General features: G+C 44.8%; 1 protein-coding gene across 1 annotated transcript in view; it reads right to left on the bottom strand.

Moving 5' to 3' along the window:
* Positions 1-1777: 1777 nt before the first annotated feature.
* LOC144390252 (NLR family CARD domain-containing protein 3-like) overlaps positions 1778-27855 on the bottom strand; it is a 119491-nt gene continuing 93413 nt past the window's right edge. The window contains exons 10-12 of the mRNA XM_078096711.1: positions 9020-9193; positions 8511-8684; positions 1778-3214 (exon numbers count right to left, since the gene is read on the bottom strand). Coding sequence (XP_077952837.1) covers positions 3121-3214; positions 8511-8684; positions 9020-9193 — 442 coding nt within the window. The 3' untranslated portion in view covers positions 1778-3120. The remainder of the gene's footprint in view (positions 3215-8510; positions 8685-9019; positions 9194-27855) is intronic.

Here is a 27855-nt window from a genome sequence, read left to right as displayed (position 1 = left end):
CCACAGAGGAAGTAACTCACTCTGAGCACATGGGAGGTAGAAATGCTGTGCTGCTCAGGTCTTAACGTTACATTGTGGCTGTTCATGTGTACAGTAATTATATCACATAAATGACTATTGTGTTTGATTCATATTACAACTATTTTATTAAACATGCTAATTGTAGTGGCCATTTGTCCTTGTTACCAACACATCTTTGAATCAAAGGGTCACTGCTGCACCTAGTTTTTGTTTTCTGTCACGCAGTAAGAAAGCGGATTGTCTGGCCGATCTTTTCCTTTGTTTCGCCTTTATTCCACAGGATCCACAACACATACGATACAACTTGTCTGCCTTCCTATGCAGTGCTCTGTCTCACTGTCTCACTGCTAAACACTATTAGTCACCCAGGTGCATGCTGGTCCCACCTGGCTGTGCCCCTAAGTAACCTCCAGGTGCAATTAGTGATCCAATTACCCAAACAATTAATCCAACTATATTCAAGAATAAGTAACTAAATAATAACTCCCACATCAAGCTGACGATAAACCTGAATGAGCATTAATGCAACATCCTGAAATGAAAATAGATGAACACTAACAATCAGATGCATCTACTCAATTCACATGTGGCCCCCTGGACATGTCTTCATTTAGTGTGTAACACTCACTAAATGACTGCAGCTTTGGAGTCACATTCTAATACTTCCTTCTGCATGACAACAGGAACTTGTTCTTTGCTCCTAAAAAGCCCAGAAATATCTTATGGAGATAAATATTGAAGGTTACCCAAACTCTGTTATATACATACATACGACACAAATACATATGAAGTATGCATAAGTGTCACGGAAGTCCAAATATAATATGTAATACTGTCCTATGTGAGCTTGTTTTGAGCATTAATCAGTCAGTAGCATTTATTCATAGAGAGATTGATCCCGATCGTCCTCTCATTGAATCATCTTCATGAATCCATTTCACTGACGACACAAATTAAAAGCATTCACCTCAAAAAGAGAAGCATCCGGAAGCTTCCCATCAGGGAGCCAGGAAGTAGTCGGTGACGGTCCTCATGCGTTTGTGCGTGAGGAGGTGAAGCCGAGCCATGAAACCTGGAGAAACGTCCACATAGAATCACCTTGGACCTTCATATCAGCCCTGGACATGGCTGGAGATCAAAGTGACCTACGATGAGTTTGACACACCTGCTTTAGAGCAGAATGAGGATGTACTTTATTGTAATCATTTCTTTCAGCTACAATAACCATGTTATTAAGAGATGGAAAGTTAAAGCCGTTCCTCTTTCTGTCCACGCTGCTCAACGCGTGTTTTATTGCATTTAGTGGCAACGCTGCTGCTGTTTGTCTTTTATTTTGGCGGGAAATCCCATTTAACACTTTCAATGCTCCACTTTGTGAGGAGATAAACTCCACCCTGTTATCAAACGTGTGCTTGTGCTTTGTGTGTTTTTGTTGGTGACTTAAGTGTGATATTTGGTGCAGAATGAAAGCTTCAAGTTGCACCTGAAGTAGCGAGCTCAGTAGTTTGTGTTGTTGTGAGACGGCTCTGCGTGAAGGTTAATAAGGTTAATAAAGCAACTTATTCATTACTCATTTCTTTATTTACTCACTTCCTTCTTCAACATGCTGCACCACCAATGTTTCCTCTGTGCTATTGACACAGCAACAGGGCTGTAGAATAAATACAGATATTATGGAGGAAATAGTACAAAAGTCAATAGTACAGCATCTTTAAAAAGGATCAGAGTATTTCATGTCAAAAGAAATAATACAGCGTGTTGAAAGCATCTTTATTTGATGGCCTGTTTAAACATGTACAGTTGTTTCCAATAAAAGTCATTTATTAACATTAGAGCCAAACAATTCTATTTCTGTTAAAGTAACACATGGAGTAAATGTTGTAAATGGCATTATAGGGAATAAAAACACAAGTAACGCATATTCAATATTTCCTTGAGAGGTTTGCTGAACCATTAAAAAGCTTCTTGTTCAAAACAAACCTGATTATGTGAAATTAGATTTGATTTCACTCAACAGATTTAGAAAGATTTGAAATTAAAATGGGCTCAAAAAGAATTACACATTCATATTTTCCTTCTTCACCTTGTTTTTATTATTGCTGATGAAGCGCACACACACATAAGGACACATTTGTCTCATATGGGGGGACAGATGAAAGAGCGTCTTATAAAATGTCTTCTTGAACACATAAAGATGAAGATTAAAGCCTAATTAGGAGCCAATATCTAAATGATCATCTATTGATTGAAGGAGCACAGCAGCATTAAGCTGAGCTCTTTCACACTTCCATCTGAGTCCCAGAGAGCTGTGGACCCCCCAGAGTCCAGACCAGCTCAGGTACCCCTCACCTGCTCCACCTGCATCTACACCCACATGAACCACCATCAGCTGTACAGACTGAACTATGTGGTGAGCAGAGAGGAAGGTTCTCCACCAGGAGGAGACTCTCCCTCCTGAAGAGGACACAGAGACACTGAGGAACCAGAACTGAACCTGAACCAGAACCCAGGATAAAGAGGTTCAGTGAATGTGGTGCTGAAGGTGTGGAGGTGGATCAGTGTGTCAGAGGAGACTCTGTAGAAGGACAGAGAGCCAGAAGGACAGTCCACATACACTGCTACTCTACCAGAGGAGGAGGAGGAGGAGGAGGAGGAGGAGGAGGTGATGCGTGTTAATCTCTCATTGTGACGGACAGAGTAACCTCTATCAGAGCATCTCAGACTCCAGGACTGATCATTGTATCCAAACACATCATCATAACTGTCTCCTTTCCTCCTGATTCCTCTGTAACTCACTGATACAAAAACGTCTCCTCTCCACTCGACCTCCCAGTAACAGCGACCAGTCAGACCAGTTCTACACAGCAGCTGAGGACAGTCAAATCTGTCTGGATGATCAGGATATGACTGATCCTCCACCACACCTGTCACCTTCCTGTTGTTGTCAGACAGTTTGAGTAGTGTGTTTACTGTGTTTGTGTCGATTGTGAGTTCACAGGAATCTGATGAGAGAACAAGACACAATACAGCTGCAGTTATTAATCATGTGTTCATCTACTGACACGTTGATGATGACATCACAGAGGTGAATGAGTGATGTCACAGTGTGAAGATGGTTGAATCTTCATGAATCAAAGCACACTTACACTTCCTCAGACCTGGTCTCAACCATCGGACTCCATCAGGCTCCACCCTGAAAGGAGGAGGGGGGTCAGAGCAGCATGGAGACATGGACATTACATCACTCTCACACACAGCTTTGTCCTTCATGTCCACATGGAGCACCTCTTCTTCTTCTACCACTACTTACAGACGACCACAGACTGTCAGTCAGGCGTCACACAGCGACGAGGTGCTGGAATATATTCATGAAGAAGATGAATGGATAACAAATAAGAAATGGACCTGTCACTGTACTTTCACCAGATGTGAATTCAAACGGGAGAAATGACGTCATGCTACAGATCAAGCTTCATGGGACGTGTGCAAAGGAACATTCACATTAAACTGTTTCATAAAGATAAAGCAGATACAGACCATTCAGTATTCACACAATGTGCATGTTTCCATGTTGTCCCCATTTGTGGACAATGTCTCTCCCTGTGGTTCGCTGGAGTCCCAAAACTTTACAAATGGCTTTGTCACCTTTTCCACACTGATGGATCTCAATGACTTTGTTCCTCATTTGTTCCTGAATGTCTTTGGATCGCAGCCTGATGTCTCGCTTGTGAGGATCTTGTGGTCTACTTCACTTTGTCAGGCAGCTCCTATTTAAGTGATTTCTAGATTGAGAACGGCTGTGGCTGGAGAAATGGAACTGGGCTTTCCAAAGATGTGATGAACCTCACTTCATTTATGTTTTCATCACTTTTTCACACAGGGCCATTTAGGTTTGGATTCTTTTCTCCCCTTAATGATACAAACTGCATTTTGTGTTTACTTGCGTTATCTGTGTCTAATATTTACATTAATTTGATGATCTGAAACATTTAAGTGTGACATGCAGGCATGAAAACGGGTCACGGGTGAAAAAGGTGAGACGGATGTTTCCCCTCTAGGGGTTTTCAGCTGGTTTTGTCCCAGGGACCAACATTCTGAATAGAAAGTCACTGGCCTGTAACCGCCCCCCCACATATTCCGCCTGTAGCACTTGTAGAGATTCTCCTCTTCTTCTCACCAGAGATATTTATTTGTTTATTTATTTATTTATTTGCTCGCGGATGTTTGATTTACGCATCAACCTGATTTGCGCTCTGGAATTTTGGCAGTGATTTGCTGCCATACCCCCCCCCCAAAAAAAGGTGAGGGATTTTCATGCCTGAACATGAAAGAAATGAGGAATCAGGAAGGCAGCAAACACTTTATCACACAACTGTAACACATAAAAGCAGAAGCCATTTTCCAGTGAGGCTGAATGAGGCGAGTCGGAGGACGTCCACGTTGTCCCATTGATCAGGTGGACTGCAGTGTCTCCCCGTTGTACTACTTCATGGGGGGGCACCCCTGTTATAATGATGGAAACACTGAACTGGCTTCGGTCGCTTATCAAAACATCGGCCAAATAAGCCGTTTTTCAGACTTTATGAGCAAATACAGAATCCCTTTGTGTTCATTTCTAAAGCCGCATAAAGACACACGTGACTTTATTTAAGGCGCTGCGCTACTTGCAAGTCGCTGTGTTGTGGCAGATTCTCCATAAAGGTTGAAAACAACAAACTCATGGTCATGAAGGTCCTCATGTAACGTTACATGGAATCTGCATGAGGAGGAGGAGGAGGGTCCATGTCGCTAAAGACTATTGTAGTTCTTAGTTTGACCAGTAGGTGGAGCTACTCACTAGCTGCAGTCCTAATGCAGCTTTTCCACAAAAAAAAGGTTTAAATAAAAAATTTCCGCGACGACAAAATGGCAGAAGCGAAGAAACGCAAGATAGCAAGTGAATGCAGAACATTTCAAACACGGTGGGAAAATGAATATTTCTTCAAAGAAGTCAAGGAGAAGTGTGTCTGTTTGATTTGCAATGAAACGGTTGCAGTGATGAAAGAGTCCAATGTACGACGACACTACGAAACCAAGCATCCGACCTTCACGTCCTACACTGCTGCTGAGCGAGAGGACAAAGTCCAGCACATGGCAGCTAACCTGCAGGCTCAACAACAGTACTTTTACCCTGCTAACAACACACAAGAAAACGCTACAATAGCTAGCTATGAGGTAGCTCAACTCATAGCGCGCCGCGGGAAAGCTTTCTCAGACGCTGACTTGGTTAAACAGTGCCTCATTAAAGTCGCTGGAATAATGTGCCCGGAAAAGATGCAGGAATTCAACAACGTGAGCATGTCCACAAACACAATTGTGCGTTGAATGGAAGACTTGTCAGCTAACATACAGAATCAAGTGTCACATAAAGCTTGTGCTTTTGACTTTTACTCCATTGCATGTGATGAAAGATGCAACAGACGCCGCACAACTGTTCATTTCTTTGCGGGGAGTTGACGATGACTTTTGCATCACGGAGGAGCTGCTTGATCTTCGGAGTCTAAAGGGCACAACAACGGGTGAGGACATTTTTGAAGCTGCGTCAGGTGCAATTGACAAGATGGAACTTAAATGGGACGAGCTGTGTGGAGTTGCAACGGACGGGGCTCCCGCTATGACAGGCGAGCCCAAAGGAATGGCATCTATGGTGTGCGCCAAGGTGCCAGAGAGTGGAGGCGAGGCTGTAAAATTGCACTGTATCATCCACCAAGAAGCTCTCTGTGCCAAGACAGTCCAGCTTGGCGATGTGATGACCACAGTTGTGAAAACTGTCAACATAATTCAAGCACGAGGTCTCTACCACAGAGAATCAAGCTTTCCTATCTGATGTCGATGCTGAATACGGGGACGTACTCTATCATTGTGACGTGCGCTGGCTTAGTCGCGGCTCCGTGCTGAAGCGGTTTTATTCCCTTATTGCCTTTCTAGTTGATCTTACTGGTCATCTGAACTCACTGAACAAGAGCCTACAAGGCAAAGACCAGCTTGTACCACAACTTTCTGTGCGAAGCTTCGTCTTTTTGAGACACAACTACGCAACTTCAACCTTGCGCACTTCCCTACGCTGTCCGAAATCAAACGTGCTCATCCAAAGGCCGACCTCTCTGCTAAAAAGGGGAAATATGTTTCTGTGATCACAACTCTTATGACACAATTCAATCAGCGCTTCCAAGATGTTTCTGTCATTGAGAAAGAAATCAAGCTGTTCTCAACTCCCTTCCTGCTGGATGCAGAAGAAGTGAAAGAGAGTCTGCAATTAGAACTCATCGAGATGCAGCTCCTCTCCCTACCCGACTTCTACCGGAGCTTGGAAAAGGCCAAGTTTCCTCTGATGCGACGCCACGCAAAAAGAATGACCAGTCTGTTTGGCACAACATACATATGCGAGCAAACATTTTCTCTGTTAACTCTGAACAAAAGCAGATTGAGAACCAAAATGAGCGACAGCCATCTCTGTGATGTCCTTCACATCTCAACCAGCAAACTTACTCGTGACCTGCCAGCCGTCCTTCAGTCCAGAGCAGCATCACTGCTCCCATTAAGTGCAACACTGTTCCCATTGTAGGCGAGTTCAAATATATTACACAGTATTCATGTGTTCAAAAGCCCAATTACTTAATAAATGCAGGCAATTAAAGTTGATTTTCTAAAACACGTTAGCTGATGAATGATTTGCATAAGTAGGTTAAATAAAGCCTTCCCTCTTTATACAGGGCTGTGAAGGGGGTCCCCATCCTGACGAAGAAGCAATCTGAGGCTGAGCTGCCAACCCTTTTTGTAAAAAAAATGAAAACCCATTAATGGAGAGATGTGATTTATGCAGTTTTTTCTGTAAGTATAATAAATTATCAAGCATAATTGACCTACATTTGATTGATTGATTTGTATTACTGTTAATACACTAGAGGTGATATACCTTAACTTTAGTGAGCGGCTCAACCTTTCACATATTTTTCTGTCTGTGGCCCTCAGTGAAAAAAGTTTGGACCCCCCTGCTTTAATACGTGGAACACTTCCTGCATCTCGCTCTCGCTCGCCCCTCGCGTCCAGTAGTCGTATTACACTGTTTAACGTTCCCGTCTTCCTCGGTGGTTTGATTTAACGGTCTCACTTCCGCCCCGCTGCTCTCGCTCGCCCCCTAGTGTGATAACCGGCACTCCGCTTGTTGTTATGCGCAACCGCACCGCCGTTCCTTCCCTGCACCCCCCTCGTCTCCCCCCCCCTCTGTGCTCACACACACACACACACACACACACACACACACACACACACACACACACACAGCTTGTTTAGTGAGTAGGTTTAAAATAAGTGTTATGGGGATTGTTGGTTGCAGTTATAGGTGATCTTGATCGGTGTTCCTGTGAGTTAATAAACCCTGTTATACTTTAAAGAACCGTTTTCCTGTGTTTACTTGTGCATTTATATGGTGGTGACCGTTGACATACATCGCCAGCGCTCGAACTTAACTCCTTCCAACATCTTCACTCTCAAGGAGTGAATATCAATTATGAGACTTGATTTATAGTATTGGTTATTGGTCCCTGTTAGCTCAGGGTGGTGCCCCGTTATTTATTCATTCTGAGAAGTATCTTAGTGATTATTAATAATTCTATTAATGTCCATAAGTTAGTTCCTCATTTGCTAGTAACCTAATACGACCCCCTAGCCGCTCCAAACACTTCTCATCCAACCACAATCACATTCACTCCATCCGGATGGCAACATTTATCTGGATAGGGTGTTTTTGGTATGTTCTGTTAATTTCTACGATATAGTTGATACTAATTCCAGGTCCACCATCAGCTGTTGGTTCTTCACTGAGCGTCTGTGGCCGACTGTCACCTGTAGCTTCAACATGTCCACTCTTATCATCCAGGGAACCGTCTCTCAGTGCAAAGCACCAAAAGCAGGTGAAGCTGAACTCCTTTAAAACACCAAACGTTCCTCCTGTGATGATCCATCAAGACGCTTTGAACAGATTGTTTCTCTGACTGTTTGTCTCTTAATAATAATGTCTGGACTAAAGGACAAACACACACTGGAGGCAGAGGACCAGCATCTAAACATCCAAGTGTTGTTTGAGTTGTTAAGAGCCCAAAAACCTGCAGCGTGACCACGTTGACTCATATCAACCCACCATGATGCCGTCAACGTGTCAGGAGACACTGTCCTCTCTTATAACGTGGAGACAAGACAAAGCTCCAGAGAAACAAGGTTTTCATCACCTTCCTCCCTGTTCAGGCTCATCCTGGCTACTGTTCCTCACTACTTCTGTCTGTGTTGATGGCCTCATGTGGGACACAAACAGTTTGATGAGTCTCTGGTAGTTTGAGGTCAGCTTGGTGTGTCAGGGTCTTATTAACCAGGCTGACAGTGGGACAGAGAAAAGGTTTCCAGCCCTACCTCCTCTACCAGACTGATGGTCTGTGGCTGCAGCCCCTTCATACCTGAGAGTCTCCAGTCTCCAGTGAGGATCCTCCAGTCCAGCAGACAGCAGCTTCACTCCTGAGTCTCCTGGATGATTGTAGCTCAGGTCCAGCTCTCTCAGATGGGAGGGGTTGGAGCTCAGAGCTGAGGCCAGAGAAGCACAGCCTTCCTCTGTGATCAGACAGCCTGACAGCCTGCAGACACACAGAATAAGACACAGGTCACATGATCTGAGGGAGCTGTGAGGGCTGGAAGGTCACTGCAGTACTGAGATACTATCAGGTACAGAGGGGTCACATTAACATGGTTACTGACTGGTTTACAGTCACAACTAAACACCCACTAATGTACATCAACACTCTGATAACATTACTACTAACTCTAGAATGTCAAATATTTATATTATATTTAAAATAAACACATTTTATGGAAAGAGTTGGAAAATACATATTTGATTTAAATCATGCAAGCAGAAAGAATCTTATGGATGTAAATAAAGACACCAAGTGGACTTTAATTGAATCCTGACCTGAGAGTCTCCAGTTCACAGTGTGGACTCTCCAGTCCAGCAGAAAGCAGCTTCACTCCTGAATCCTGCAGATGGTTGTTACTCAGATCCAGCTCTCTCAGACTAGAGGACTGGGAGCTGAGAACTGAGGACAAAGCGTCACAGCTTCTCTCTGAGAGGTTACAGCCACTCAGTCTGAGGAGACAAGTATCAACAAGAAAAATAACATTGATGTTAAAATTAAATCCTATTTCATATAAAATCAGTTAAGTGTTTATACAAGTACTAGTGTAGAATAGACTACTAAAACAGGAAAGTGATTAAAAAGGATCTTTATTTGCTAATTTAATGTCAGTTACCATCTACACCTTAAATGAGAAACCATCAAACTCCAAGCAGATTGTCACTGAAGCGCCAGAAATCCAAGTTTCAGTCTCTTTTACACCTCTGCTTTTCCCATTTCCCTCAATGAACCATATTAAAATAACATCACACAGCATGAATAAGAGGATTAATAGGACGACCCTGTGATGATTTATCGTGAGCCAATATTGTGTTTTAATTCCCTCCGTATCAGACGTGTTGGTTCCACAAGGATCCGATGATGTGATGGAAACAAACAGATTTTTGTCCCTAGTTTAGTCTCTTTGATTAGATCTTCTGGCTCCATAGATAAGGTTCATCTTCTGGTGGAAAAAGGTTTTTATGAAGTCGGAAATCCTGATGAACAATGATGATGTTTATGCTGTGGAGTAATTGACTTTGAAATTAATATAAAAATATTTATGATGTGGCACATTAGTTATGTGAAACATTAATTGATGAAGCACAAACAATTTAAATGGACAGATTAATAAAACAATAAGGCTCTCGCTGGAAACGGCTGCTCTTGTCCGCCTGTCGTTGGTCAACAAACGGGGCGCCCTCTTGTAGTATTAAAGTCAATATACCGCATTGTCCGGACTCCAACGGGCAGTTAAAAGGCTTTAATTTCCTCACAAAGCGACAGTGCCTTATAATCCGGAGCGCTTTATATATATGGATTAATTGGTTAATCGGTTGATCCATACTGGTTGTACACGGCGCTCAAGGCGCTTTGCCAAACACGCCAAAGCTTGTCTACGACGGCGAGATGCTGAGCGGCGCTCAAGCGCGTGAGATATGGAGCTTCTTTCAGGTCGCGTCGGAGAAACAAAGCTGTCGTTCTCGCCGAGCACTTCATGAGATTAAAGAGCGAGAGACGACGCCCTTTTCTCTACAGCAGTTGAACCATCTTAACGGGGAAATAAGTTATTCTAAAAGCAGCCGAAGATTTAAGGCGTGGATGGCGAGGGGGGCGGCGGGAGCGGACGCACCTCACAGCATCGATCGGACCCTGAATGTACTTTCTATCCCCTTTCTTCAGTGCGGAAATGGGCTTCTATAGTTGTATGAATGCATCACTCCAGCCAATCCACAGACGGGGTTTGTAACCAATCAGGTGTAGAGACCATGGTAACTGGCTCCGCCCCCTTACTGTCAGAAAGAACAACAGCGAGCGCGTAGAAAACTCCTTCGAGCGCGAGCAGAGATTCTCCTCGCGAGCAACGAAGGTCATGCTCCGCGAGAGAGCAAATATCTCGCGCGAGACAGACTTTTGCCTGCGGATGTTTGATTTACGCGAGCGCATCGACCTGATTTGCGCTCTCGAATTTTGTGTCAGTCGATGACTTGCCGCCATAAGCTGCAGTATCTTATGCGCCTTATTGTGCGGAAAACACGCCACACAAGCTCCGGTGAAAATGGTATACAAAACATACATTGTCGGTTAAAACATTTTAATTGGTTAAATTATTAAGGTCATTTAATCATTATGTTTTGATCAGAGTTGTAATTAAAGGTTTAGGTGGCCCGCAAAAGATTTTCAAATTGGGTCACGGCATTCTGGAGGTATGGGACCGCTAGTTTAAGACATTCAGACAAACTAAATTAATCTGACCTCAGAGTCTCCAGTTCACAGTGTGGACTCTTCAATCCAGCAGACAGCAGCTTCACTCTTGAATCCTGCAGGTGGTTGTTACTCAGATCCAGCTCTCTCAGACTAGAGGACTGGGAGCTGAGAACTGAGGACAGAGCGTCACAGCTTCTCTCTGAGAGGTTACAGCCACTCAGTCTGAAGAGAGGGATGAAGAAGAAGCAGTAAGTATAAAAGATGGCAGCATATTTAAGTTCTGATGTATGAATTTACTCTCTCTGTACTTACAGAACTTTGTTGGAGGCTTTGACCACTGGCAGCAGCCTCAGAAGAGCCTCCTCTGAAGCAGAGTATTTTTTTCAGGTCAAACACCTCCAGATCTTCTTCTGATGACAGTAAGATGAAGACCAGAGCTGACCACTGAGCAGGAGACAGTTCTTCTGTGGAGAGACGTCCTGATCTAAGGAACCATTGGATCTGCTCCACTAGAGAAACATCATTCAGTTCATTCAGACAGTGGAACAGATTGATGCTTTTCTCTGGAGACACATCCTCACTGATCTTCTTCTTGATGTACTGGACTGTCTCCTGATTGGTCTTTGAGCGACTTCCTGTCTGTGTCAGCAGGCCTCGTAGGAGAGTCTGATTGGTCTCAAGGGAAAGACCCAGGAGGAAGCGGAGGATCAAGTCCAGGTGTCCATTAGGACTCTGTAAGGCCTTGTCCACAGCACTCTGGTAGAGACGCATTGGTTCAGGTTCGTCTTTAGAGACTTTAGACACCAGGGAGGTTGTTTGTTCTCCTGACAGCAGATTGACACCAGAGCTGAAGAAGGTCAGATGGACATGAAGAGCAGCCAGAAACTCCTGAACACTCAGATGGACGAAGCAGAACACCTTGTCCTGGTACAGTCCTCTCTCCTCTCTGAAGATCTGAGTGAACACTCCTGAGTACACTGACGCTGCTCTGATATCGATGCCACACTCTGTCAGGTCGGATTCATAGAAGATCAGGTTGCCTTTCTGCAGCTGATCAAAGGCCAGTTTTCCCAGAGACTCGATAATCTTCCTGCTCTCTGGACTCCAGTGTGGATCCGTCTCAGCTCCTCCATCGTACTTGACCTTCTTCACTTTGGACTGAACCACCAGGAAGTGGATGTACATCTCAGTCAGGGTCTTGGGCAGCTCTCCTCCCTCTCTGGTCTTCAACACCTCCTCCAGAACTGTAGCAGTGATCCAGCAGAAGACTGGGATGTGGCACATGATGTGGAGGCTTCGTGAGATCTTGATGTGGGAGATGAGGCTGCTGGCCTGCTCCTCATCTCTGAACCTCTTCCTGAAGTACTCCTCCTTCTGGGGGTCAGTGAACCCTCTGACCTCTGTCACCATGCCAACACACTCAGGAGGGATCTGATTGGCTGCTGCAGGTCGTGTGGTGATCCAGAGGCGAGCAGAGGGAAGCAGCTTCCCCCTGATGAGGTTTGTGAGGAGCACATCCACTGAGGCCGACTCTGTGACATCAGTCAGGATCTCATTGTTGTGGAAGTCCAGAGGAAGTCGACACTCATCCAGACCGTCAAAGATGAACACGACCTGGAACTCTTCAAACCTGCAGATTCTTGCTGCTCTGGTTTCACTGAAGAAGTGATGAACAAGTTCCACCAAGCTGAACTTCTTCTCTCTCAGCACATTCAGCTCTCTGAAGGTGAATGGAAATGTGAACTGTATGTCCTGGTGGTCTTTGTCTTCAGCCCAGTCCAGAGTGAACTTCTGTGTTAAGACTGTTTTCCCAATGCCAGCCACTCCCTTAGTCATCACGGTTCTGATTGGTTCCTCTCCTCCGGCTGAGGCTTTGAGGAGGTCTTCTTGTCTGATGGTTGTTTCTGGTCTGGCTGGTCTCCTGGATGCTGTTTCAATCTGTCTGACCTCATGTTCTTCATTGACCTCTGCAGTCCCTCCCTCTGTGATGTAGAGCTCTGTGTAGATCTCATTCAGAAGGGTTGGGTTTCCTGCTTTAGTGATCCCCTCAAACACACACTGGAACTTCTTCTTCAGGTTGGATTTGAGTTCACGCTGACAAACTGCAGCAGGAAGTCCTGAATGAAGACAACAAAGAAGATCAATGAGTCACAGAATAGATTTCAACATGTCCTTTCCTCAGAGAATGACTATGAATATATTCTGTCCATCTCTGGAGACATTAGTGAAGGTCTCATTTATCAGCATGGTAAGTCTGTAGAGAAATCCTCTTACTGCTCTGCAGACGCTCAGCCAGCTTCTCCTGCTTTATTCTCCTCAGGAAGTGCACTGAGATCTTCACAAAGGCCTCTCTGCTCCTCCTCTGCTCTTCATCCAGCTCCTCCTCATCCTCTTTCTCCAAGTATTCTGGGTTATCTGAACTCACAACCTTCTGGATCTTCTTCAGCTCGTTCTTCACAAAAGTGAGGATGTTCTCTTCCAGCAGCTGGAACAGAACATTCTATGAATGACACCAACTAGAACATGGAAGCCACCATCAGGTCCATGTTGGACGGAAGGACAATCCACTGGTCTACAAAGTGCAGCATGGAGATGATGGTGAACTGAAAGATGTAAAAGTAGTTGTACATGTACACACCATGAAGATGGAGTCCAGGTGTGTTTGATGCTGCTGGGCAGACGGACCTGTGGGAACCACTGAGCTCTCCTGGTCCTCTCTGTGGAGGAACATGAACCATCAGCTCACATGGTGTTTGGACCATCAACACCAATACAACATTAGTTAAAGATATTGGCTTCTGTCATGATTGATCATGATGAAAACCAGATGCTGAAGACTGTCGATGATGACGGACAGTTTATTAGTTGAGTGACAGTCAGTCATCAGTTTCATCTGGTTTTATTTCTTACTGTGGGTCATAAAAACAACGTCTGCAGACCTCTGCATCTGGTACAAAGTCCTATGGAACTATTCCAAACCTCTTTAGTCCGTCCCCTGACCTCTAGAAGTCTCCTTAGATCTTCTGAAACTAGTCTTTGGACCTTTTCACAGAGTCTACTGACGATACTTTGTCCAAACCTCTGCATGGAGTCCAGAGACCACGTCAGCTGGTCCACAGAGCACTGAGTTTATTCTAATCAAATGTTCAGTCCCAGTCATCTGTCTCCAGAAACCTGCAGCTGTCTCCAGATGTGACCTCTGCTGATCCTGATGTGGAGGAACTAGCTCACATTGTGTTTACATCTGATGATGTTTACAGTCAATGATTCACACTTAAACACACACAGACCAGTTATATGAAGATAATGAGTTCTGTCATGATGGATCGTCATGGACACGATGGACACGTTAAACAATGAACAAACATTTATGTAATTCATGACTGAGGATCAGAACAGTTCTTCATCTGTTTAAGAACTTACTCTGTGTCATAAGAACGGCGTCCATCTTTGAAGTCAATCCATCGCTCATTAGACTGATCACTCTTCATGGACACACATCTGGGTTCAGGAGACTTTCCTCTCTGCTGATGTGAACTGAAAGAAACACTGAGATTACATCATCACATCATCATCTAATCATGAAGCATCAGCTCACATGGTGTCCGTCCTCACAGAGACCAAAACAAGGTAAAGGTCCATGACGTGTATTCTGGATGTGGACCACATGACTCCCTGTAGTGGTTTAGGTCTACTGGTCCTGCTGGTCCCACTGACAATCAACAGCTCAGTCTTTCAGCTCACTGTTTTCTTCACCAGTCAGTTTGGTTTAGTCCCAACAGGTCTCACCAAGTCCTCCATGGAGCTCTCCCTCCCTCACTGGACACTGCTGAAGGGCCCTGGAGCAAGAAACTCAGAACCTCCACCAGAGAGTCTGGTAGAAACACCTCATCATCAGCCTGAGACCCTCACCTTGCATCAACAGAGGGACCAACGTCTTTGAATTTTAGAGGAGGATCCATAGACTGGTTACTCTTCATGGACACACAGCTGGGTCCAGGTCCAGGTCCAGGTCCTGGTCTCTGATGGATCCTGGGTCACACATAAAGAGTCAGAGTCTGTCCAACTAAGTCTGATAGAAACATCTGGGCTCTTTCTCAATATGCGGCCTGTTCTCGGGGAGTCTTCTTGAAATGACCCGCTGGTATTCAAGTTATACATGAGATGAAACTATACTATAATTCAGCTTATACACACACAGTATATATGTATATATACACATGAGATATAGACTATAACTAGGCTGCGTGTTCTTAACGTTTAATCTGTTGTCAGACTGATGTTCGTTCACCAGTAACGTTTCGTCTCTTTGAGATCAGAGTTTAGATTCATATCTGTTTAAATTAAACTTTAACATCTTGTCTGTATGCAGCTTGTTATTGTCTATTATTGTGCATTCAAAGGGACTCTGAGCTGTAATAATAATAAACGCATTTTTTCCAAATATGAATTATTGAGTATTTCTCCGTAAGATCTTTCACGTGTGGTCATCTACATGCAATGAAGTGAAAATGTTTCTAGTTGTTTCCTTGTTTGACCGTGTAAGTGTTCCCCTGAGGTTAATCACTAATGATGTCCCCCATCTTACTGCAGCCTCATTGATCACTGTATCAAAGACATTAAATACTATGAGGTTAATCACTATTGATGTGGACACACAGACGAGCTTCAGCTACAATTTAAATAAAACTTACATTCATTCACAGTTGTGTGTTTGTGCATTTAACTGGACGAGGACACTGATTATCACCCTCTTCATGTTTGAACTGTAGGTTATATTAACTAAAAGAACATTAATTGATTCATTGTTGTTGCTCAAACCGTCTCTGTACTTTATGAAACATTTATAAAGCTGATGCAGTGTGATGTGATACATCATCCCTCAATTAAATGTTTACCTCAGTAACGTTTTGATGGGTTTCTTCCATCCAATAATATATTAGATCTACACCTGTCAGTGTGATCCAGTAACGTTCAGCAGCACCACAACTGCAGCTGCTCCTCTTCATCATTAGGAAGATGTTCGATTGGACACACACATTATATATATATACACACACAATCAGACATATATAGACACATAGACCCTCACCTTGCATCAACATAGGGACCAACATCTTTGAAGACTATAGGAGGCTCCATAGACCGGTTACTCTTCATGGACACACAGCTGGGTCCAGGTCCAGGTCCTGGTCTCTGATGGATCCTGGTCACACATGTAGAAGCAGAGTCAGTGAGTCAGAGACGTTGGGACATGGAGACGAGTGGAGGACAGTTGGAGATGGTCCTCTCACCTCTGAGCTTTGGTCTGGCTGTCATGTTCCCCACACAGAGGGGCTTCAGAGGGAGGGACTCCGTCCTCTGGGTCCTCAGCCTGATTCATAGCAGAGTCCACACCTTCACACCTTCACACCAACCTGCTGGCAGAGCTCACACGTTATTATCTTCATCAGGACAAACACACAGAGCTCATTCACCTCAACACTAAAACTCTCATGGGACACTTTGTGTTGTTGTCTTGAGACAACGTGTCAAGAGACGTCATTTTAAATTCTCATCCTATAAATGTTGTGTTTCTTTTAAGCTCTTTCCTTTGGCAGGAGGCAGCGGTCCATCAGGACGTTATTTATGTTAAATCACTATATAGGCTACTAAAACTCAGCATGCAGAATGACTACATGAGATGTGTATCATATATCGCTACGTTTAGCCACTAGCAAGACACCTCGTTAGCAATGTTAATAAGCTTGTTATAGCACGCTCGTACATTGATGCTAGTATTAAGGGCTCTCGCGATGGCTTCTTTGTAATGTTACTGTGAGCTACAGAGCTGACACTTTTTCACTAAACCTTGGAGTGAGATGTTGTCAGGGATGAAGCTGCAGCCGACAGCAGAAACATGAACATGCAAAACAACCTACAATCTCACTCATGTGGGCCTTTATGATCATGAGGTCAGAATGCACACAATTGTACCAAATACACACCTGATGCAATAGGCTACAAGCGACTAGATCTCCACTCTTTGCTGTCCTGCTCCTAAATGGTGGAAGGAGGTCTCTGAAGACATCAGGACCACAGAGAGCCTTCACATCTCCAGACTACAGACACACCTCTTCAGACTCTACCTCCACTAACACACTAACTAACTGTACCACTTACATTGGACTTATAATGGTTCTTATCTACAGCAAGTTGTAAAGCGGCTTATTTGATGAAAGTGCACTTTGTTGTTTCTTGTTCTTCTGGGTTTGTGTCCTTATGGTTGAAACGCTCTTATTGTAAGTGGCTTTGGATAAAAGCGTCAGCTAAATGACATGTAATGATTTAAAAGATGAACATTAGCACTCATCTTCCAGCAGATGGAGCTGTGCTGTTTCTCCTCTTCATCTCCTTCAGAGTCCAGAAGTCAGTAAAACAGTCCAGTATCACATGACATGTGTCGTGGTCAAATATGTTAGAACATAATGATCACTTTTAGCATAAGATTGTCTATATTGAAGCTTGACGTGTGAAAAGCAGAATGACCCAACGTTTCCATTTGCAGCGGAGTCTAAAGAAAGGAGGGCGAGTCAACTTGCTCTCACACAAACGCAGGAGCAAAGGAACTGTCTGTTACTTCATCTCAACCTTCATATCTCACTTCGCAATTTGTCATACTGGCCACTGGAGACGACCTTCATGTGTGTGTATAAAAGCTCAGCGCTGCTCGGAGACGCGTCTCCACAGAGCTCTGTAATACGGGCGCGTGTATTTGACCTCCTGCTAGCAAGAAATCAATTGACTTTTACAACTTTGATCATTCATCAAGACTTTGTTTTTATTAGATAACCATAGAAATAAATGATTCTCTTCTCCCGAACTAGTTACAATGAAATATTCCACAAGAGTGTTGCTCGGTGTACCGGTACTAGAAATACTAGCGACGTGTCGGTCGCCAACGAACCGGCTCTGAGAGCGACTCTTTGACGCGAACGACGGGAGCCGCTTTGTTTCTCTCGCTCTCAAGCCGCATTTGATTGGTCAATATGCGTGGGGGCGTGTCTCTCTCAAGCTGCATTTGATTAGTCAATATATGTAGAGGCGTGTCTCTCTCTCTCTCCAGCCACATTTGATTGGTCAATATGTGCCCTGAGCACATGGCGGAGGGGCGGGACTTACACACACAGCAGCAGCAAACAGGGAGGAGGCGAGTCAACAGAGAAACAGAGCGGTAAAATAAAAGTTACGAAAGTGTGTCAACAGGTAACGCAGCAAAATCTGGACACATGTCAATGACATTGATCCATCTAATGCAGAATGTAGAGTCTGCAAGACTAAAATCTCTATCTTCTCCAAAACAGGGCAGATCATTTCAGAGAGAAGAAACAGGATCAGCCCCTCAAAGCGGAGCCACTTGGTCTCAATGTAAATCTTCCCTGAAGGACAAAACTCTGCATGCTGACTTTTTTTCTTTTTGTTTTACACATTTAATTTATATTTTGTTGTGTGAATCTGTAAGCTTCTGTATGTTGTTTCACTTTAAATTTGTTAAGTATTAAAAAGTTTAAAATAATTAAAAGTTAGTCAAGTTCATTTGTAAATAGTTAAACATTTGTTTTTGCACTAATTTATTTTTTATCACTCTGTAGAGTGAATAAATGTTTATATAAAAACATTTGATAAGTGTTTTTTTTACATTAGTAATTCATTTTGCGCATAATTTTACATTATTGTTGGTGATAAATTAATTTAAGCACCAAAAAAATCAGAAGAGCCATTTGGGAGCCGAAAGAGCCGATTCTCTAAAAAGAGGCGTAATTCCCATCACTACCGGGTAAAAGAGGACGTCTGCTTTGTCTCTGACTTCTGGCCCTGATCTGCTTAGAGGGCGTGGCGTCACGTGAGGGGCGTGTCCTCAACTGTGTTGCTTTCAGGAAACGTCGGCACTGTGAGAACTATGAATCCACACTTTCTATCCACCATGTTCACATTTCAACTTTGATAAACACGACCTTTTTAAACAGATGTGAAGAAAGAGAAGAACGTTTAATCTCACAGAACCAAAACACGTGATGGTGGGCTCGACATGTGGACGTAAAACCGGACCAGAACCAGTACCGGAAACCATTATTTAGGGTATATATCATGATGAAATACATCAACGCGTTATCTTTTTTTTATTCGGCAGAGTCCTGACTACAATAAGCTGGAATCCACATTAAAATACTCCAAACACACCTTTAGCTGGTGGGGAAGAGTCACATATGACGTGCAGGTTTGTCCACAACCTTTGGACCGAGTGGGACATTTTGTCTGTGCTTGAAGCTCGCGGACGTTGGAGCCAAAGAACAGCAGCGAATCGGTGGATTATGAATCATTGAGTGAGACAAAGCCTGCAGAGTTACTGTGAAACACACAGCGAGCCAGCAGAGACACACACACACACACACACACACACACACACACACACACACACACACGTCTTACCTCTGCCGCTTCTCACGGGAATTATGGATTTAATCTGCTGTTTCTGCAGTGAGGAAAGTCCCCGAGCCGCTTCACTTCCTGCTTTATGTGTGAGACGTGAAACCGCCTCTTTCTCATGAAGAGTGGAAGTTATGTTGACTTCTTGAGGTGTGCGCATGCGCAGGCTCCCTGGTTGTTTGGTACAGTGACGTCATGAACCCTGTCGGTGTCTTCTTGTCAAAGCGACCAGCGACCTTATCTGGTTTCACTGGAGACTTTTGTGGCGTCTGACGTGAAAGCTCGTGTTGTTCTGCAGTTTCTGTCCTCAGAGTCTCACAGGAAGTCCGCATCTGGCCGAGAACGGTCATACTACCCGGATGTGACTCGCCCCGCCCATTTCACCCACAATGCATCGGAGCAGACACTTGTGAGCGCCAAATATCCCAGAATGCATTTCACCTCAGCAACAGGCAGCGACGCCAGAGGGAAATAATATAACGTTATATTTAACCCACGTGATGTGACTTTGGGACTTTTCAGGCAACGAGTCAGTTGTTTGAGCGACTCGTCTGTAGTCAGTTTGTCCACATTGAGAACTAGAGCTCGTGAGATGCATGAACTGGTAAAATATATTATAACATTGTTTTGCGTTAAAGCCGTTCTCCAGTGTCCTGTATTTGACCCTGATGTGCAACGAACAACATGTTACAGAATGATAGTTTGCAGCTGTGTCCTGAGAAGGGAGGGTGGTCGCCTCGATCTCATAGACCAGCGATTCCCAAAGTGTGGGCCGCGGCCCCCTGGTGGGCCGCGAAGGTACTGCAGGTGGGCCGCGAGAGGTCATTTACAATAAATAAATAAAAAATGTAATTTTCAATTTTGAAAAGTTTGAAATTATTATAAAAATATTTATGATGCGGCACATTAGTTATGTGAAACATTAGTTGATGAAGCACAAACAATTTAAATGGACAGATTAATAAAACAATAAGGCTCTCGCTGGAAACGGCTGCTCTTGTCTGCCTGTCGTTGGTCAACAAACGGGGCGCCCTCTTGTGGTATTAAAGTAAACATACCGCATTGTCCGCACTCCAAGGCGCACTTAAAAGGCTTTAATTTCCTCACAAAACCACAGTGCCTTATAATCCGGAGCGCCTTATATATATGGATCAATTGGTTAATCGGTTGATCCATACTGGTTGTACACGGCGCTCAAGGCGCTCTGCCAAACATGCCAAAGCTCGTCTACGACGGCGAGATGCTGAGCGGCGCTCAAGCGCGTGAGATATGGAGCTGCTTTCAGGGCGCGTCGGAGAAACAAAGCTGTCGTTCTCGCCGAGCACTTCATGAGATTAAAGAGCGAGAGACGGCGCCCTTTTCTCTACAGCAGCTGAACCATTTTAACGGGTTTAATAAGTTATTCTAAAAGCAGCCGAAGATTTAAGGCGTGGATGGCGAGGGGGGCGGCGGGAGCAGACGCACCTCGCAGCATCGATCGGACCCTGAAAGCACCGTCTCCACCTCCCTACCCCCCATCCACCCGCCCCGACGCCAAACGTTTGACTGCTATGGCGGCAAATCACCAGCCGGTCTGCGAGCTGGACGCATCGGTCTTAATGTGCCGGTAATGATGGTAAATGATGCTTGTAGCTGGTCGTCATCTACGCTCCACTACGGTTACGTGAAGGTGCCGTTTGTGTTTTCACAACGTTTTATCTCATGATTTAGACTTTCTATCCCCTTTCTTCAGTGCGGAAATGGGCTTCTATAGTTGTGTGAATGCATCACTCCAGCCAATCCAAAGACGGGGTTTGTAACCAATCAGGTGTAGAGACCATGTGACTGGCTCCGCCCCCTTACTGTCAGAAAGAACAACAGCGAGCGCGTAGAAAACTCCTTCGAGCGCGAGCAGAGATTCTCCTCGCGAGCAACGAAGCTCACGATTCGCACATGACTAATTCAGCTTCTTTCCGGGAGTTTTTTGTGCTTTCTCCCCTATCAGGTCTCCGTAGATCGTAGTTCCTTCTGGACCCTGGTCCTGACAGCTACCGTGGCCCTGCTGACGCGTGTTGTTGCCATCATCATCATTATTATTTTAGATATTAATCATGTTACTGTACTCGTAAACCAACATTACCCTCTCCTAAAATCTCTGTGCTCTCCCTCCCCACAGGCTTCTGTAGATGGTGGTTCTATGTGATGGTGGTTCTATCTGATGGTGGTTCTATGATGGTGGTTCTATGTGATGGTGGTTGTCCCTGCAGTGGTCCTGCTGTGCGTCTGGTTTACTACTCACAGTTACTTGAATCATTTCTGTCATATAGTCTCATGTATTATACATTGTTCATTCTGTACACATGACATCATTGTAGTCTGTCCATCAGGAGACGGATCCTCCTCTGACGTTCTCACTAAGGTTTCTTCCCTTTTTCCCTCTTGGAAGGGTTTTTTCATTTTTTGGGGAGTGTTTCAGGATCAGGACGCCTCGTATTTATTTTGTCAGATGTAGCGCACCAGTTTGCATGTTAATGTCCTGCAGTGTCAGACCCACGGAGTACACGTGACTCGTTTTAATCAGACTCTGGTTATGGTGTCGGGCCTCGGGTTTCCACACCGGAACTGCTTTATCCCCTGACAGACGTCGGTGGAGTTTCCCTCCCGACTCCAGTTGAGCCCGAAGAGCACTTTCTGTTCCCCTTTTGACTATTTGCCTTGTTTGTTTTTTTCTTTTTCCCTTCCCAGGTCGTATGGGAAATACAATCATTGGCTACAAATCAAACTGCTGTGCTTGTGCATTTGGGTCGACCTCCTACTCCCCCTAACATGGACGTAACGGATCGGAGGAGAACACACAGAGAATGAGGAAGGACACCAGGAGAACAGAACGCACTGTAGAGCAAACGCTCATATTTATTTTACCCAGTAAGTATTAGGAAGTCTGTCTGGAGACGGAAATTTGTCATTCCAGCAGTAAAATACTTTCACTTCACTTTTCAATTCACTGCTGATGCATTTGGACCTGACAGTGTGTCTCATGTAGGCTGAGCTGCTCTTGACACTGTGGAAGTACAGAGTGGGAACATTAGACTGCAAACTGAGAAATCCACTTTTATCTGTCTCAAGTGTCACAAACAAGACTACACAACTCGGTCTCAACACACACGCGCATTGTCTAAACCCTATTTGGATAGGAGAAGATGCACGCCTCAGTGAGCTAATCTATTCCTTGAATGCTCCTCATCTGGTGGTGTTGTTATCAAATTGTGGATTTCAAGGAGTAATACATCCTTCTGCAGAAGGCTTCAGCACTCACCCACCTGGAGGTGTCACCTCATCGAGGCAGGGTGTCACGGTTTGGGTTCTGTTTTATTTTGTAGTTTTGGGCCTCTGGGTAACTTCCAGTGTGAATTTCGTCGACGAAAACTATGACAAAAAATTTTCATTAACGAAGCTTTTTTCCATGACTAAGACGAGACTAAGACGAGACGAAAACGAACTTAAAAAATAAAAACTATGACTAAATGTATTCTAACTTTCGTTAACGAGACGAACATGTTGGTGGTTGACAAAGTCACGATACTTTTTCCCCCTAAATTCTCACGCAGCCGACAGACAACAGACAGACAAAGTACGGCGGATATTAACGCGTCATGATGACGTCATCCACCAACCCAGAACGCGCGCAGCGGTGCTTCTTGTGCACCGACTACGGACCGCGACGACTGTTTTACGCTTCGGCGAGTTTGAATGTGGCTTCGTTAGTTTAGCTCAGCTGTCTCGGGTTAGCTGACTGTTAGCTGCCTGTTAGCTGACTGTTAGCTGACTGTTAGCTGACTGTTAGCTGACTGTTAGCTGCCTGTTAGCAGGCTGTTAGCTGACTGTTAGCTGACTGTTAGCTGACTGTTAGCTGCATGTTAGCAGGCTGAAGCCACGCTGCTTCACAGAAACATGAAGACGCGTTTAAAGACTGTCGGACCTTTCTGCTCTGTTCTCTGGCGACGGCAGGCAGCGTTTCCTCGCTGGATGAGACGCTCCGTCACAAACGCGTCTAACGTAATAAACTCATTGCAGGTTCGGAAGCCTCACGCGTTTCAACTGTAGTTCACGCGCCACATCGTGAGAAGACGGTTAAACCGTCTCGGCCACCGTACGTTCGTTACTAAGCAACATAGAGGCGCCACACACGTGACAGGTGGCCGTGTCAAAAGCATTGCAAGTAAACAGACAAAGACAACAAAGTGTTGCGTTTAGGTCCCTGGTCCTCATGAAGTTGTTACATATTTGCCAATTTGTTAAATTGCCTTGCAAATAAATGCTTTGCTATTTGTTAAAATCCAAATCTTTTCACTTCCACCATTTGTTCTTGGCCCGGCTCCTCCGTCACATTTTACAACCCATTGTGGCCACGAGTCAAAACGTTTGCCGACCTGCTATAGACCTGTCCTATGAGGGACATCTATAGACCTGTCCTAGGAGGGACATCTGTAGACCTGTCCTAGGAGGGACATCTATAGACCTGTCCTAGAAGGGACATCTATAGGCCTGTCCTAGGAGGGACATCTATAGACCTGTCCTAGGAGGGACATCTATAGGCCTGTCCTAGGAGGGACATCTATAGGCCTGTCCTATGAGGGACATCTATAGACCTGTCCTAGGAGGGACATCTATAGACCTGTCCTAGAGGAGGGACATCTAATGGACAACCAAGTACTGCAAGCTGGACTATTATGCAGTTATGGACACAACACAGGGGGTCCCTGGGCCTGAGAAGGGAAGAAAAGGAGTTTAATAAAGCTATTAAATGGGACTAAAACTACTTACATTTTAGTCTAGTTTTCGTCAACGAAAACTAGACTAAAACTAAGAAGGATTAAAATGACTAAATGTGACTAAAACTAATATGCATTTTTCGTCTAAAGACTAAGACTAAATCAAAAATAGCTGCCAAAATGAACACTGTAACTTCACTTCCTGCCTTGTCCTGTGATTGGCTGCCGTGTCATGATTGTTTCCACCTGTGTCCAATCACCTGCACCTCCCAGTGTATTTAAGCCGTGTGCGTCTCGTGTCACGTCATTGATGAATGTTCTGGAAGTTCAAGTCTGAGGCCACATTTACACATATTTACAGTATTTACAGAAACAAATATTTCTGCCCCTCTGTTTTCAAAAAAAGTTTCTGTTCATATGAACCCGCATAAATACGTCCCCGGGCGCCATCATAACTACGCCAAACCTGTAGTCGGCAGTGTAACGAGAAGGATAAAGACGTGCAAACCAATCAGAATTCTCAAAACCAACAACAAGTCGCATACTGTGACGTTTGACAACCTAAAACTCCGTTGGACCGAGTTCACACGCAAACACAAAATCTGAGTTTTCGAAATCTCCACTTTGGCCGGAGTTTTTAGAAACGTTTTCCGTGATAAAACCTCCGTTTTTGTGTAAATGAAAGGCCAAAACGTTTCCCCATCGTGTCAACGGGGTCTGAGGGTTCCTGGTTCCTGTCAGCATTTTTCTCCTTTGGCCTTTTTTTAGATTTGTCTTGACTATCAGTCTTTTAGTTTCCCAAAGCTCTGCGTCTGGGTCCTGCCTTCCCCGCCACGTGACACGGGGCTGGGAGCTTGAAGCTGCCGTTTGACGCCAGCCCGGTCGGCTCGGATGTCACCTTGTGGCCGACTACAGCTTTTCGCTCAAAGGGGCCGACACGCCCGCTGCCAACAAACCTATCCAGCTGTCCCAGTTTGACCCTCCATCGGGGGGGGACTACTGTACCCGGTTGCGCTCTAAGGGCTTAGATACCGTAGGACTGATCTCAGGACGACACCAGAACTTCTAGCCTGTGGAGGTCACCTGAGGTCACAGGTGACTTTGCTGTTATAAAATACTCGACCTGCGCAGCCACGAGACAAAAGACCTGTGGTCATCCAGGATTCAGTGAACCGTAGTTACTCACGTAACTTTTGTTTCGTATTGATATCATCTTCATTCCAGTTGTTGTGATGATTTTATCAGAAGATTTCTGTTATTAACAACTGACAGATGTTGAGATTAAACACAACTCGAGTTCCAACCACTATTTAGCTGCTTGTAAGTGATGGGTGGAGATGTTCTTGCCATCCATTGGTCCTTGTAACTCACTGCACACCTGCACATATATTTCAAACACAGAACTGAATGTCAACATTGAAAAAAGCTTCACAGCGAGGCATCTCCATCTGTGCCTCGCTCCCCCTGCATAGACATACATCAGGATTAGATGTTTGTTTGCACACGTGCTGGTTTGGCTTTGTGTGAAAAGGTCATGATTACTACTATCAGCCAATAGGAGCGGCCCGGGGAGGGACAGGGGGGGAATTGGCTACTGGTGACCTTTAACAAGCCGGACTTTCCATCTCTTTTCCTGCAGCACTGTCACACAGCGCTCCTTCCTCTGCTCCTGACGGCTCTTTTCAATTACAGCGCGTAAGAAGGAAGCGACGGAGTAACGGAGCTCATCGCTTCCTCTGTGTTGATGCTCAGACGTTTGATGTCTTAATGATGTGAGATGGACTTTATGTAGTATATTTACTGTCAGTCTCTTAATATAAGCTATGATATGACAATGGAAGATTATACGAAGCCATTGAGACCCTTAAATCCACACAGCTGTAACGGGATTACTGTAATTATGTTTAAACAGGCCGAGTGTCATAATGTGTCTGTTTACAGAGGAGGTATTATTTGATTGTATTGTGTGTGTGTGTGTGTGTGTGCTGTACCTGATTTAGTTGTGGTTTAATTAAGGACATGATTCTACCTGTTGACCCTGTTCTGTGGAATCGCTGCCCGTGATCTCCTCCCCTGGAAAGGCTTCTTAACCAACATTGGTTTGATGCCACAACTCCTCCAGTGTTGCGAGTTTGTGTGTTGAACAGTGAAGCGTGAGTGTGAGGTGTAATACCTGGCGTCCTCCAGGGCCCGTCTCTCCTCTCCCCCCCTACAGATACGTTGGACATTAGAAGACGTCCAACTTACAGGAAGTGTCACATCCAAATAGAGGCTGGTGGAGGAGTCCGCTCTGTCAGCCGCATGGGGAGTGACCAGAGACGCACAGGACGCCGGCAAAGCCACCGATCAGGATCAGGGCGCCTCCTATTTATCAGCTTTCACGCACGGCTTTTGAAGTGAGAAGGACGACCTTCAGCACCATTGAAATGAATCATGTCATCTAAGCAACGTATGAACAAGTATATATCATAGCAGCCATTACTATCTACAGTCCAACCGGTAAACGAAGGCTATAAATCATTCATAGTGTCGTCTGTTACCATTCGTTCTAAACCAAACCATCCAGGTGTTATTTGAAATGGTGCATGTACCATAATAGATGACTTTCACCTTGTGACCTTTGAACCCAGACAGTCCCGTGGCACCCGGCAGCCCTGGAAACCCCGACTCCCCTGCCGAGCCCTGTAGAAGTGAGAGTGTAAATCAATGGCTGCCATCGAAGAAACCACAGTGGTGCTGTTCTGCTGTGTTCCTCAAACTGGTCCATTTCACCCCACGTGTCCCACCATCATGTCCAAAGAGGAAGCACATACAGGGGAAAATAACGCTAGAGTTCTTTCCAGGTGTGTCTCTCCTATTGTGTGTAGAAACTTGCCAGCTGCTTCAGGGTCAGGGGTCGCCCTAAAGGTCACCGAGCCAGAAGCGACTTCCAACAGGAACAATCTGTACCCGTCACCAACAGATACAGGAACGCTTCACACTGTTCGTTAGTAAACGTATGTTCTGCAAATGAGTCCAGATAACTTTTTCCATCGAAGCGAGAAGCTAAAAACCCAAAACCCCAAAACCAATCGGTAGCACAGACGACGCTGAATGCAGCTGTACGGCGTTGGGGGGGTTCTAAGCCCATTGTCACTTCATCTCACGGCATGAAAAGTGGGATTTTCGTCAGTATGCAGCACCGTAAATTGTCGTGGAATTTCAGGTTTTTGTTTTCACAGACTAATCTCGCCTCAGAATACTGAGGCGGTGACCTCGTATTTGCTCCGGGAAAAGTCCAGATTTAGACGACGTCATTGTGTGTAAGTGACACTGTTTCTCCTTCCTTGTTAAATGTTACTGTGACTTGAGTTTTTTGTATTCATACCACACTCATTTAATTGTTTTCCAGCCGCCTGTGAGACGTATTGTGAGACGGGACGCAGGAGCTTCAGGTTCAGGCGGAACACTCATTGCGGGCGGAAGCTGCGGAGTCGAGCGAGAAGAAAGAGGGTCAGAGTTTATTTGCTGACTTGTTTCAGGTGCATTGATAGATGTGTTGTGTCCATACGCATCGCACAGTACTGATTCATTGTTGTTTTTACAGCTGCTGGAATCGAGACAAAGTGCGCTGGCTGATGACGAGGTGGAACTCTGGAAATCCGCCACCGTGGAGCTTAATATGAATATATAAATAAAATGAGGCGGGTGACCAATAGCGACAGATCTGC

The sequence above is a fragment of the Gasterosteus aculeatus genome, chromosome 21 (assembly GCF_964276395.1).
Source record: "Gasterosteus aculeatus chromosome 21, fGasAcu3.hap1.1, whole genome shotgun sequence".
In the NCBI taxonomy this organism is placed as follows: Eukaryota; Metazoa; Chordata; class Actinopteri; order Perciformes; family Gasterosteidae; genus Gasterosteus; species Gasterosteus aculeatus.
This window is presented reverse-complemented; position numbering and strand designations above follow the sequence as displayed.